The 15,135-nt window shown below is 46.1% G+C and overlaps 1 protein-coding gene across 6 annotated transcripts in view; it reads right to left on the bottom strand.

The window, feature by feature from the left end:
- Window positions 1-12,884, bottom strand: part of NSD3 (nuclear receptor binding SET domain protein 3) — a 49,135-nt gene extending 36,251 nt beyond the window's left edge. For 4 of the 6 annotated variants that reach the window (XM_075523644.1, XM_075523642.1, XM_075523645.1 and 1 more), the window contains exons 1-2: window positions 12,546-12,884; window positions 3,150-3,877 (exon numbers count right to left, since the gene is read on the bottom strand). In XM_075523644.1, the coding sequence (XP_075379759.1) occupies window positions 3,150-3,833 (684 nt within the window). In that variant the 5' untranslated portion in view covers window positions 3,834-3,877; window positions 12,546-12,884. Of the gene's footprint in view, window positions 1-3,149; window positions 3,878-12,153; window positions 12,337-12,545 lie in introns of those variants that run through there. The other 2 variants (XR_012778692.1, XM_075523643.1) reach the window with 2 other exon arrangements.
- Window positions 12,885-15,135: the final 2,251 nt, after the last annotated feature.

Genomic DNA, 15,135 nt, shown 5'->3' on the forward strand with positions numbered 1-15,135 from the left:
CAACAACATAAAGCCTATGGTGCATTTACAAGCCAGGCTGAGGCACACACGCAGTCTGTTCTGGCAGAGTAGGACAGGGAAAGGTTTTGACAGAAGAGGTATCATCACTGAACAGAAGCTAACATCGTCGGTGGAGTGGCCATGATAGGGATGTGCTGACACAGCAGGTGAGAAGATAAGAGGCGGGCTGCGAGCTATCTAATGAGACAGAGACCAGACATGTGCTTTTGCTATAGGAGAGGAGAAGTCATTAGTCAAAGGACTCTAAGAGCAGCAAAAAGAGGAGTCAGACACATGCAGTGAGAAACTAATAATGCTGTTAATCCAAATTACACCTAGTCCATTTAAAATGAAGACCCCATGTTAGCTAATACTGCATGCTTCAGCTCAGAGAAACTAGGACACACACATGTAAACATCATCTAGAACAATTACGGTCAGTTCTGGCATAGGTCAGTATCTCATTTAGGGCTGCCTGTAGAAAACAATCATTTAAGACCAACCATATTAATATTTGCTGGGCAGAAATCATTCCTCCCTGGTCCAGCAGAAAGCACGGCACTGACTCCTGCCTTTCTTTTGCTACAGTGAGTTAGTGGAAACTTCACGTCTGCCAGAAAAGCCAAGCTGATTACACACATTGCAAACTTCTTGCTCCTTGCAGAACAGAACTAATGAGCAGAGTAACTTAGTCTTAAAACAAGTGTTCAGAGCTTAAAGTTCAACAATGTTTTCATAACATTTTAATTTCAAATCAGCCTTTCAAGTACGAACATCCTCCCACAGCCAGTGGGCTTCCACAGAGATTACAGTGTCAGAATGAGGAAACAACTGCAGATCACCCTACTTTCAAGCAGCCGTGCTGAGTATAAAAGTGTCAAACACTTGTTGTACCAGAAGTTTTGTTTGTTCCTATTCAGATGATCCTAAGTTACAAGTCTCATACCATTAATACTAAAGATGACAAAAGCGTATATGATGAACGTACATGAAGAAAGATGAAATCGTGTAGCTGAAAGCCAAATGGTGGGAGCATGGAACTGAGACTGCACTGGATAATTCGTAACGGAAACCACTAGCACAAAATCCTGTTCATGTCAGAGTGATCTGCTGTCTGAAACAAGGGTGAACAACACGAAAGATTTTATTGCGACAACACCTTTTGAAAGGGAAACGGAAGCTACAAGCAGGACAAAAGCAAGACCAAGATTTCTGGTGAATTCTGGATGATACATATGACTCAGAACTTGGAATTTGAGAGGCAAGGTTTTAGTTCAGTCTGGGAAAGACAGAAGATTATGTTCTCGTGACAACCAAGTAACGCCAGTCAAACAGGGACAGGCACAGCTGAAGCTTCAAGAGGAGGATCCCTGGTAAGAGGGAGGACAAAATGGTAAGGCAAAAGTGACAGCCTGATGTAGAGGTGACAGAAGTCTGGAGAAGAGGCCAGAAAGCCTGGATAAAAGACCGTGTCTTTAGCTGAACTCTGAAAGAACCAAACTCACCGAGATTTAAGCGAAACTTGGGGGATAAATGTATGATTACAGCAGCAAGCAAAGGACAGGCGGATGAATGACATAGGAGCAGCAGAGGCATTCAGCAGGGAGCTGACCGTGAGAACAGACCCCTCTTCCCACCCCTATATGCAGGTATAATGCAGGTATAATGCAGGCACGAGAGAGATGCCACTCAGGGCACTGCCTTCCCATAATAACTGCCTCCTGGTAGCAGGTTGCCAGCTGGACACATCGGTTGCTCCGGCCACTTGGAAGTGGCTGGAAACAGCATTTCTGAGATCAAGAAAATTACATACAAATGCAGTCAACGGACGGCTCGGATTTTAACTGGGTAGCCCATTTCAAGTTTGGATTACAATGTTTATTAAGATCTTACTGAGCTTCATTAGAGTCAGCTATGGTAACCAAATATAGTAGAAGCTCAAAATCTTGATACTTCACCAACCTGACCTCTGGAAGAGGTCCACGTACCAGAAGGGAGATGTAACAGTCATAAAACTTGTAAATATTCATGGTAAGGGGTGTGTGTGTGTGTGTGCGTGTGTGTGTGTGAAATCAGTGTGCCTTCCATTAAAAATAACACCACCACCACATCAAGCATATGAACCTGCTATACTAGATCAGAGTCCTGACCCCTACAGGACAGGATCTTCTCCCAAACCTACCACAAGCGGCAAGTATCAAGGAGTTTCACAGGAACTCACAAGAAACTCAGCTATATACTGTAACTGCCCAGCCCAGCCTGAGCCAGGCAACTTCTGTCCTGGCCTCACACGGCAACTTCCCCATTCCTGACACTCACCACCCCTCTCTGCTACGCACTCCCTCAAACTGGGAATATACAGAAACCAGTATCACAGAGTTGGCAGGAATAAGCAAGAGAAAAGGAAACAGAAGTAATGAAGTGGCTTATAAAACTGAAGAAAAAAGAATGGCTGAGAGTACCGAAGGCCAATAATTTGTGTCTCTGCTTCCTGGAATCTAAGTTAAAACACCACATATATACACACACGCTGTATACGTACAACCATGTTACAAAACTTGACAGAAACAGTAATAGACATCAATACTGAATTTTCCCAAAGTTTGCTGAGTCAACTGGTACATCTAATTTGCCTGCTGTTTTAGAATACTAATTTCTACTGGCTTCCACATATGCTACATAGCTCTTGGGTTTTGTACATCATCACGATATTTAGAATATCTTTCAAAAATTAATTAAAAGCTGCAGTGCTGAATACTCCAAGTAACCCGACTTTCCACTGAATAACCAGCATTATTTTGAGAGACAACTTTAGAAATGTGTATGCTTGTATGCTTTTGGCCAAAAGCTCCATCTTCAACACTGTCCAAAGCGTAGCAAACTCTGAACGTGCTAAAACACTAAAAAATATTTTAAAATATTATATAACCTTTTCTAACATTTATTTTTTATATGCAGTCTTTTCACCAAAACTGCCTTGTCCTAGAAATACAGTTCCTAGCAACTTAATATAGGGTACCCGACCAGTAAATAAAGCCTCATGACTTTAAGTATGAATACAACTAAAAGTAAGGAAAAATACTGCCGAAGACGCATACTCCATCAACAACATCAGGTATACAGATGGCTAAAACTATTATTCCACTTACATTTTGCTCCTCTGGTTCTAATTTTGGAATTTTGTGCGACTTGCGCTCTTCCGATCGGGAAGAGTCATGCTTGCTACTTTTTTTCCTTTTCTCTTTTCTCCCTTCATGTTTCGCCTTAGCATACTCACTCGCTTGTACTTCATTTAAAAGGTCCCCACACAGAGAGGACTCAAACAATTCCCTGCCGTTCTGGATAGTTTTGGTTATTTTTAATTTGATCTCTGGTGAGCCAGTCTTCTTTGGAATCACCGTTTGTGAAACTGAAGGTGGTGGTGGAGGTGGCGGCTGTGGAGGGCAAGGTTTTTCCAGAACTTCGTGCGGCCTTGCGTTAGAGTTTTCCATTTGGTAATACTCTGGGGGACTAAAGTTTCTGACTGTACCAAAACCATTGGCCGAACCATTGGGATATTGACTGTACGTCTGGTATTTGGCTTGAGGTTCGTACATGTTGATTGTTGGTGGGTAGCCATTAGTGATGGGCGGAAGGTCCTCCGTCGTGGGCGTGGGGTACTGAAAGCCTTGCTGCAGGGCAGTTTCGTATGGCGTCTGTCCACCATCTTCAGCAATGTCACTGCTGGCATCAAAGGCATCCTCTTGGCGGATGTTGGCTGAGTCAATGAGTTGAGGTGGTTGCTGAATTGTGTTTCCCATGATCCCTTGCATGAAAGAGAAAGAGAAATCCATTGTTCTGCTCCAGCATCCTTAGCTTTCCCTTTTTCTCATAGGGCCTAAAGGCAGGGGAAGGGAAATAAGAAGTCAGTGTAAATGGAAAGGTAACAATCAAGCAAATTAAATTGTTGAGAAAAAAAGAGATCTAAAGACCAATTTCCCCCTCTCCATTCAGTAGCCACCCTCTCACGGATTTAGAGAGGACTGGTATTACTGAATCTTTAAAGAGGGCTATTTACACATTTCTGCAGAACAGCTTTTTTACATGACCACTTTCTTCTTTTCCAAGACATTTAAAGAAATGTTATAAGCACCCACAAGTGCTTAAAAACTACGAGCCCAAGTGTTAGAAAGTCAGAACTACAGTGCTAAAATTCCAACCACTCTCTATAGCCCTCCTAGTTTGGCGCTAGGAAGCGTTATTCTAACACAAAGCAGTAAGACAGCAGACTTTGACCCTCAAGCATACAGAAGATACCAAGTTCTCTTGACACCATAGTCACTGCAAACTGAACAAGCCAGAGAAACCACAGGAAGACCACTCAAACAAGAGAGAAACCTCTTCTCTTCCTCCCTGCCTCCTTGCTAAAATTCAAGACAGTTGAGCAGCCCTTAGGCCAGCTGCAGACCTAAGCCATGGGCTTTTCTGAACAATGGCACAATTAAAGGGAATAGGTCATTCCACCTTGGCTGCTGGGAAAACCAGTTCAGACGGTGCGACAGCCTCAGATGGGGTTTCCCAACCTCCTCCCTCACCAGAAAAGCAGAGCAGTTTGCACCACTGGCTCTCAGCAGCTAGCAAGGAGGGTTATTCTCCTCACTCCCGCCCCTCCGCCTTATTTTAATATTAAACACTTAGCACTTAAACACTACGTGGTTTTGAGGGAGAGAAAAATAGCCTCAGCATCGAAAGATCTCCAAAAGCTGAGGTTATTCACAGAATTAGATTACAGCCGAGAAAGCTGTCATAAAGACTTTCAAATTTCCATTGCATATTAAACCACCAAAATCAGACTAAATCAAAGTTAAATTTCCAAAACTAAAAAACTGGCTCAGAAAAGGCTTTTGCATTCACCTAAATAATCTCGATGTTCAACAAGAAGAAACATACAGTGACCTAAACTTCAGGTAAGAAATACAAGTTTGCTTCCAAGCAAGGTCAATTTATCCCTTCCAAAGTAAACATAGCTCTGTATTATTTATTCTGTCTCTGTGTAGGCATGAAGGAGGGTTACCGTGCCCTTTTGGTCAGGGTTTGAAATGACATTAACACATCCCACAGATACTTCTCATAATAAGAATCTACATATAACCCTGCCCACATTGAATTCTCACCCTCCCGATGCAACGCATCTCAATACCTTATCTAATAGTTTTCAAAACACCAAGAACACTTCCCTCCTCTGAGACTGCAAAAAGAAATTGAAGTTATTAACAGTAACAAGTAAGAACTTGACCAGAATTTTGCTCTATGTTTTGTGGACTTCATACTCAGATTACATCGATGTTTGTATTCATCTTTACTGCCCCATGCAATCAACTAGGGGCACATTTGTCACTGTAATTAAGCGACTCGGGGAAACAACTTAATAGCACAATGCTATGCAGCAAAATTCACTAATTGCAGTGACTTTTAAATCTCGTGGCTGTAAAACCATCTCTTCTCTCCAGCAGCTCTCTGCACATCAGCCACAAAACAAACGCAAAAATGTTACTGTCGAGGGGACAGCATATCTGGGGGACAGCACGTGGAGCGAGCAGGATTGCGTATCAAGGTCAAACAACACAAAACCACCACCCATTCTAGGAAAAGGAAGTGGGATTGCTTGTACTATTTACCAATTCATTGCTACTTTACATCTGCCGAACTGAAGAGCAAACAACAGGTTTCTCACCCTAGTAAGAAATTGCACCCAAGGCTGCTTTTATTTGTTACTAAAACAAGGTTCAAATTTTTTCTTCTTCTGAATACTTAAAAAAAAAAAAACCCTTATCTTGAGAAGCTGCAACAGCACTTCAGTCATCATGGATGGACAAAGTAGAAACAGTTTAAGAAATTTTAGAATTACTCTTGACTTCCCAGTTTTTTATTGTTGCTGTTTTCTTTTAATAGTAATTAAATCACCTCCTTTTACCCAAATACTCTGAAAGTAAGACCATCCGTTTAGTTTAGTAGAACTAAGCACCAGAATGTTAAATAAGAGATCTGTTAAAGTATATCACACCAGGACCCAAACTTCGGTGTGGCCACACCAGAACTATAAAAAGCAAAAATCAACCTGCAGAAAGTGAAACTCTATAAAACAAAAACCTACACAGCTTTCTGTGCTTCGTTAAGAATATAACTTTGCTAATGTCATGTGGCATTTGAATAATTACGCTTTATGTTTTCCTGCTTGTGAGTCTAAGAGTGGAAACTCCGTAAGTGTTGGGTCTTGCTGGAGGATGCTAACCTGATGTGGTAAAATAATTTTAACACTTTTCATTTCTCTCTTGAGAGGGAAGAGAAAGGATGACACTTCATTTAAAAGACATTTTTTCCCCAGGTGCAGGTTCTTTGGCCTTACCCACAATGTCAAATATCAAAGCAGACCACTCATTTCACCAGGCCGTACAGCTCCTCTAACAAGCAAGTATCTCACAGTGTAAGAGGAAAGAAAACCTCAATGCCACTACCAGAACAACTAAGCCTCCTCCAGCCAACACCATCAGATTTAGAGCCTCCACAAACTCTCATTTTCAAATCAGCAATGGATAGTTACATTCAGAAGACGGCCTTGACACCATGCAGCTGTAGAACCATCTTCTAGTCACACAACTCAGCAAGTACAGACTGAGAACTTGTGCCTCAACTGTTGCATCAGGGAGAAAAAAAAACCCTTTCTCCTACTACTGTGACCTGTGGGTTACACGATTTGGTTATCCAGTTCATTCCTCCGGCAGCAGTTCACTGGCATGTCACTGTGGACAACGTTACAGAAATTCTGATCTGTTGCCAGGCTGGTATGTTGAATTCACTTAAATCTTCCTTAAAGACTTCTCTAAAATTGAGCCACAACATCAGGTGAGGCTGCATACAGAACACTAGAAAGCTGTTCATACAATCCACAGCCAAACATTTCAGTTTGAGAAGCACTGAAATTGTACAACGGCCTAAACAAAAGGTTTCTGCCCTAAAAAGCATTACCCTATCCCATCCCTTTGAAACACCAACAGACCTTTTTCTATTACACTGGCAACTTTCAGTCTTTCCTTAAGAGGTTCCACACTTTAAAAAGTTGGGATATAAACCAAACTACTTTGTGCAGCATTTCACTAGGACACCAAGGTTTGTTTATTCTCTGGGACGTTACATGCATATATCTGGCTGATTACAGTGTAGTGTATTAGGCTATTCATATTCACCCATTCTAATTCCATCTGCAAACGTCATTCAAAAGTTGATGATCTACAGACTGCTGAGTGATTTAACAAAGACTGTTTATGAGCCTCAGCCCTGTTCCTAAGAGGAAGAACTCCCTGTCACAAGGCTAGAGCGCTAAGCCGTGACAACACTACAGGCATCTCGTCACGGTCACGTCCGCCTGGTCTACAGTAAGGTGCAATACTTGATCAACATAGCCAGCAAAAGTCCTTACCCATACACAAAGAATGCTCTTGCCAGGACAGCTGATTTTTCTCAGAACGTATAAAGTATAATAAGGAAATAAGGTATAGTAGCAAAAATGTGGTTTTCCTAGTGTCGAGAAGTAGTAGTTCTCTGCTGATACCTTGGCACAACTATCCCACCCAAGTGGTATTAATGAGATCCAGACACGGTATTAACAGAATTCAAAACCTGCATGACAGTGTCTGGTCCCTCTCATCTCCTCCAGGTCAGTCTGCCCACGCTGTATCACTCTTCACAGCAGCCAGTCCCCGGCTGTGACAGTTCCTAAAGCTGTCAATGCAGTCGCTTCCACAGGCACTAACTGAAGAGTCATCAGCGTACTTCATTTTGTTACGTGACAAAAGCTGTGGATTAATGAACTTCAAAACACTCTACTTACATTGGATTTAGGAGTTACCACTAAAAGAACATAGTTTTGATTTTTTTTTTAAGTAATTCCTTTCTGGAGCTCAGCTGTGTAAAATAGTCCTCGATGCCAGCCTGTGCTTCAGTCAGGACAATTTGTACACCAGCCTCATTATCCTCCTATACAGGCTGCAGAAGCAAGGATTATTGCTTCACTGAATTGCTACTCTCAACAGTCTTAAAACACAAGACATGTAAGCTCTGTTGTTCTCCCACAGAGCTTACATCATCAAGAGCTTCTTCCTTCCGAGCCTTTCACTGTCATCACGGTTAACACACCCAGATTTTCCCACCCTTCTTCCCTTCCAAAATTCTGCATCAGTTTGTTCATTCCTCAGTTGCTACCCACTGAAGCGGCATCTGGGCTGCGTTACAGTGAAAGGACAGCCCCTGGAGCTACCAAAATAATAGAACAAAACGATGAATCCTGAACGTACAGGAATCTCAACGTTTAAACCTAAGGAAGGATTACTTTGTAAAAGTCACTCCCTAGTTCTAATGCAAATACCACCCCATTGTCCTTGAAATATCAACAACAGGCTCAAGAGTCATACCTATCCTTCCTCAGCACAAGGATCCTCACTACCTAAAACCACAAGTGAATGTGATTTTCAGTGATACGTGTTGATCTTGCAGAAAAGTATTTCAGAATAAATTCTTCTCACTACAACAGCGATTACTCTATTAAATTACAGCATCAGCCTCCCGCAAGCTGCGGAATTTAGCTTCCAAATATGACCCATAACAGATACTGCGCTGATACATTGGAACTCAACCAACAGATAAAGGAACAATTTAATTATTTCAAGGTTTATAGGAAATGGATACTTTATAGCAGTTGGGAGACAACTTGAAATCCATGGTACCTTCAAAACTGCAACTGAATTTCCTAATGAGAGAAAAAGAGTTTGTTCTCTAAAACTGGGTAGCCCGCATTCTGTACTTGTCCTTTCCCACAGCTGTAGGATCTTCTGACCGAGCAGGAAAACAGGACTGTTTACAGACACTGAGACTCTACACATGGACACTGTTTAGCACGTATTTTCATGTTGCCCATGGGAGAGCCACAATTCAAAGTATCAGAGAAAAAAGTAAATGAAATAAAAAGTATAAGCAGTACAAGACAAGGTAGGTCAACCTAGTAGAGCTCTTACAGTGCTCTTTCTTAACTCTTTGTTTCACTTCTCCTCCCAAGCTTCTTAGATTGACTGAGCGTAGCTTGAAAAAAAATCAGTTACACCTTCAACAGTGAGTGCCCAGCCATGGGAAAGTTTCAAAGAGATTAGAAATCCTCTGGGATAACATTTTTCACCAACAATTGCACTTATCTAAAGCCATTTTTAGCACAAGTATTTTGCAACTTCACTCTCAGAAAACAAGATACTTACGAAGTTCTCAAGCATTGCTTTCATGCTGCAGTAAACTAAATAACTGACCTCTGAGATTATCAAACAATTCTGAACAGTGCTGATCCCCTTTGGTGAAAGCTTTTCTTCCTCCCAAAGAAGGAGTTTTGTAGGTTTGCACAAAATACAGCAACACAGTAGGACTTACCTATAAAATACACAAACATGCATCTATCCATTGTACTATTGCTCAATCAGGAAGAGCTCAAAAAAGTGAGAAAAGATACAGTAACTATGCAACGCGTAAGAGAAATTTCCTAAATGTCAGGAGCACCCACCGCTATTCATCACCCAACAGGAGCCCAAGGTAAAAACTCCCAAGCCCGAGGAGGGAGGACTGTCTCCAAAGCCTGCTGGATGCAGAACTTGGAGAAACTGCCCGTACCTAGCTAGAGGCAGCCAGTGCAAAACGACAGCCCTTTCCCTGACCGACCGAGACCCACGGGGTCCCGTGCACCTTCTGCCCACTACTACCAGCTGAGAAACCCTGCTCGGACCAGCGCAGATGCCTGTTAATCTGAGGCTGGCTACCACCACACTGATGAGCTGATGCAACACCTACTGATAAAAAGTGTAGCATGCACATATTTTAAACCGAGTTTCCACAAAACCTTTTTGAATTAATTTTACCCTTTCCTGTTGACAACTACCATGTGGGTGGCCCTGCCTAAAGCAGTTGAGTTAGCACTTGTTAGAGGCAAGACGTTTTACATAGATGGAAAGTATCTGCTGTGAGAACAGAAACTGTCCTACTAGCTCACTGACTGAGTTGAAAAAGCAGCAATTTGAGTCAGTCTTACGTGTTCAGTGAACAGTGTCACTGCCTCGCCACCCTGAGCTGGACTTTCTATCAACAGTCTTGAAAGCAGAAGTTCTAGGCCATCTTTACGCACAAACGACAACCCAGGTCCTGTCCACATAGACCTAAATCGGAAAGATTCAAAGATCTGCCACCCTTGGGATGAAGGGTCCTACCATCCCTTCATTATCTGAGTCACCACACATACGTTTACCACCATTTTCTGCGCTGTTTCATTCCAATGTATCTAACCTGCGCTGGTGCTGGTCATCTCAAGGGTCTAATCCACGCAGCTACTATTCTCAATAGATGTTCACTGCTATACGTGTTTTGCAAGCAGACAGCTGTTTGGCTGGAACAGGCTAGATTGGTCGGGATTTTTAAGTGATGCAACCAACTTCTGTCGTGTTTCCATTCCTCCTCTCAAAACCTTAAGACTGCCCAGCTAGAACCACATAAAATGTACGACTTGGCTCTTGCTGAAGTTCAGCACGCACACCTGCCACCAAACTCCTTGCTAGAACTGAACATACCCACACCTTTTCTACAGTCACATCAAAAATGACCTGGAGGGTTGCCTTTATCAACTGTAACAGCATCCTGTGGTGTTCAAATTATACAAACTGTAGACAGAAATAAAATAATTATTCTTATTGATTCCTGCATTCAGTATTTGCAGTCCGCTTTGTCCCATTTTGTTCTCAATGTCCTTAAGAAATCATGCACGGAAAGTTTTATTTACATACGTTAAGACAATGCCAAGTTTTTCCAACAGCACGTAGACTCATTAGCAGAAAAACTATAGCCTGTGGATTTCTACTGACTTCAGCTGGACTGAGCAGTCTCTCCTGGCAGGCACTGACGGTGAATCAGAGGCCTCTTAACAAACTTTAAAGCATGTGGTAAGGCTGACTACTTCCCTGTATACCTTTTTAAAGGTGGTTTGGTTTTTTTATAAATGCCAGAAGTAATAGTCACATCTGTAGTATGGTTTTGATAAGGCCACTTTTAACAAGTTTCCCACGGTGACATGGGAAGAAACAACTTGGGCAGCAGCAAAGAAAATGCTATGTGTTAAAAAGAACTAAAAAAAAAACAAAAAAAAACAAAAAAAGAGAAAAGTGGCTTGTCTTGAAAATTATCTTAGAGTACTCAGTTGTTTTTAGAGCCTTGGGATTCAAATAGGAAACATGGAGGAAAATCTTTTTTCTTCAGGGAGAGTCACGGATCAATATTCACGTAAAACCAGAACTCAGATCTTTGGCAATACCAAACACTGTAAGGGTCATGACGTGCTTCCACATATCAAAACCAGTGTGATAACTGCAACATATCTCTTGTGTATCACCTCAAACTCAGGCCAAGTTGCTGAACTGAAAAATGCAAAACACAGTTGTATTAAAACAAAACATACAGTCTTTGATCACCCTCTGCCCTTAGTCGGTAACTTCATAAAGCACATGCTCATTTTTTGGAGCAAAATCTTTTCACGCAGTTCATTAAAATATTTTTTTTTAAATCTAACTGCCAAAACATTCTCTGGGCGCCTCTACAATAAGCCACTGGAAGACCCAAACAGTCATCAAAACAGGCTAAAACTTTTTCTTCAACTATGATTATAGGCTACTTTACATTGTCTTTTGGGTTGGTTGGTATATATAGAACTATGCTATCATTAAGATTTTAATTTTTTTAACAACAAATTTAAAATCTTAAGCCTGTATTAAAATTGTTGAGCACATTGACAGTCAAAAGAGAGCAGAGTGAGACACGGAACACAACAGAGTACAATGCAACAGTACCCCCCCCAAAAAATCCAAGACACAACAAATCCTTCACTCGTATGCAGTTCTTAAGAGCACACAATGAAAACCTTTTTATCCGAGAAGAAGTTGACAAGTACGCGGTTCGGCCACGAAGACAGCTTTGCATGGTTTCGGAAGAGCGCGGTGCGGGCTCTAACCCCAAGTTTCTCCCCACCAGACCGTTTGGGGCTCGCCGAGACCGGCTCCCGCCGCCGTCCCCCTCCGAGACCCGGGCGCTCTCCCCAGTTACCTGCCGCGGAACGGCCCGCCGGCCGGAGCGGGGCATCAGGAGGCGCTGGGGCCGCCGCTTGCCCAGACCCAGCCGGGTGGGACAAGCGAACGGGTCCCGCTGCGCGTCACGGAGCCCTGCCCGCTCCGGCCCTCTGCGGCCCGGCTCCGCGCCTCACGGAAACGGCGGGCCGCCGCCGCCGCCCTGCCCGGCCCGGCCCTGCCCGCGGGATCGGCTCGGGACGGCCCGGGGCCCACCGCCCGCCCTCCCTCCGCGGGGGCGGCCCCAGGGGCCGCGCCGCCGCCGCAGCGCCGGCAGCAAACATGGCGGCCGCGGCCCCTTTAAGCCCGGGCGGGCCGGCGCCGCCGCGGCCACCCCCGCCGCCCGCCAGCGCGGCCGCCCGCCGCCCTCACCTTCAGTCTGTTCCATTCTAACTGCCCCCGCCGCGTCCACCCAGCCCAGCGGAGACAAAGGCCGGCGGCGGGGGCGGCGGCGGCGGCGGGCCTCCCCGCCTCCTCCCGCAGCAGCAGGCCGCGACGGAGCCCCGGCCTCGATTTCCGCGCCCCCGCCGCTGGCGCCGGGCTCCGCCCCGGGAGGCCGCCCGCCCCCCCACCGCCCGCTCCCGGCCGGTGCGGCCAAGGGGAGGCGCTCGGCGGGGCGCGGGCGGGCGCGGGCGACCGCTGGCGGCGGGGGAAGGCGGCGCTCCGTGCCGCTCTGCCCGGGTCCCGGCCCCGCTCCCGCGCCCTCCGCCTCCGCCCCCCCGCCGCCGCCGCCGCCGCGCACCGCGCAGGCGCGCGCGCGCGCGCCGCCACCGCCCCCCGCGCCCCATTGGCCGCCCGGGCGGCACCCGCCGCAAGGCACGACGGGGGATGTAGTCCGGCGGGCCGGGCCCGGGGCGCGGCGGCGGCTGAGGCGGGCGGGGGCCGCCGCGGCGGTCACCGCGGTAGCGACCCGCTCCAAGCAAAGAAGCATTCACATTCGGCGTCTCGTGGGGCGCACGGCGCGTCCCGGGTACAACAAAACCCGCGCCGGGTGCTCCGGTGCCCCGGAAATCCAGCCGCTGGAGCGGGAACGGCGGGCTCTGGAGCCATCGCTCTGCAAGCCCCGGCCTTCCCACAGCACCTGCTCACAAAACACGACGCGCGAACCCGCAGCGGTGAACGTGGCGAGAGGACGGTGGTTCCAGCAGCCCCGGCTGGCCCTGCTGCGCTTACCGGCGCAATGACGGCTGCGGGTTGAGCGAGGAAGACGCCGGCGGGCACCGAGCGCCGGGCACGGACACGCGTTCCTGCGAAGCCCAGCGCGTGCCGAGGCGTTACTGACCCCGCTGCGCAGCTGGAACCGCCCCACCAAACCGTGCCGTGCGTTTGCACCGCTGCTAGGAACCAAGGACGGCGCAGCCGAGACGCGCCACCGTGTTTAATTACGGCCGGGCGGCACGAGGCCCGGTTAAAGACCAAATTCTGCTGGAGAGCTCATAACGCGCCTTGCAGAGTCGAGGTCTAGCTCCTGAGGTTTGGCATCTGGGTTGGATCGAGAAAGAAAATGCTGTCATCCTCAGTAGTTTCTAATCCTATTTTGGCTGAAAAATTATGCATTGAGATGTTTGCAATTAATTCCCCTCCTCCACAACCCTCAAGTCTGTCTTCTGCGGAAGAAAACACAACTGAAGTGCACACAATAAATCTTTCCTGCAGCAAAAACATTAACATGCATGGAAAAAAAAAAAAGAAAATGGAAAGCAAGAAAAGCACAAGAGAATGGAAAGTAAACAAGATGGGAAGATAAGATGACGTCTGTTACCAGAAGGAAAAAAGTCAGATAATAAACCAAGAAGAATTAAGTAGAGAGACATGACCCAACATGAAAGAGGAAGCTGAAGAGATCCGAGCTTTACGAGTCACTGAGCAAAGCCTGAGCAATGATTTCCAAATTCACAGCGTTCCCCACTGCCCAGAAAGCAGAGGCTCGCAGCCCACAGTGAGGAGGCGTTTTTCTTGTCACGGGGGGGGGGGGGGGGGGGGGGCAGGAATTGCTGTAATAAAGCAAATTTAAAAAGCGATTCTCCTCCTCCTTAAAGGCACCAAAAGTGGAGGTGACCTAGAAAAGCCTTTCTCTCTCTCTTCTCCTCCCTTCTGTAAATTCTAAATGCTTAATATTAAACATTAAGATTAAAATTAATATATGTGGGTCCTGATGTTCCTGCAGCTGAAGTCATCAAGGGATGAGAACATATTTTCTTTCTGATTCCTTTTGACAACTAATGAACGTTCTGACAGGAATTACTGGTTTTCCCCCACTTTTCTCCTGTTCAGTTTTCTTTCGCATTACTTTTTCCTGCTCCTGATAGTTTTTACCAGAAATGATCTGTCGGTTGGGAAACTACAGCTCAATGCAGACGAGGGAAAGCGCCACGACAGCAGCTTCACCGTGCTCGGCCCCCGAGGAAGGCTGGACGACCCGTGCAGGGAAACAGAAGGCGCCGTTTTGCTTGCCCTGTGCAGGGACTACAAGATACAACCAGCTGCTACCGCAAGAGCACACCACCACAGTAATTAGCGGCCCTTGCCAGGATCACCGATGAACCTGTGGGTACTTGACCCCAGCCCTCGGACGAGCACTTCTGTTGCTCTGCAGGCGCTCGGGTCCTCACCGCCAGACTCCACATTTCCAGCTCCGGGAGGATCGTCACACGCGGTTCAAGCCAGCGAGCGACCACAGCTCCGTCAGTAACAGACCCCAGCATTCCTTATACGCCACACACTTGAGTGCTTTACAATAACCCCGAAGACGTATACAAGAGAAAACAATATTCTTGAACAATCAAAGAGGTGCTGTGTTCTCCCTGAAGAATCTTCCCCTTTAAATGCCGCATGCTAATTGCTTCCAGAAGCTCTGCCCCAAATCGTGCTGCCTGTGTCTTTCAGAACAGTTCAGAACTGATGCCTGCTCCTGGACAAACAATCTGTGCCTGGTGCCGTTCCCAAAAAGAAGGGGTGGCAC

The sequence above is a fragment of the Mycteria americana genome, chromosome 23 (genome assembly GCF_035582795.1).
Source record: "Mycteria americana isolate JAX WOST 10 ecotype Jacksonville Zoo and Gardens chromosome 23, USCA_MyAme_1.0, whole genome shotgun sequence".
NCBI classification, from domain to species: domain Eukaryota; kingdom Metazoa; phylum Chordata; class Aves; order Ciconiiformes; family Ciconiidae; genus Mycteria; species Mycteria americana.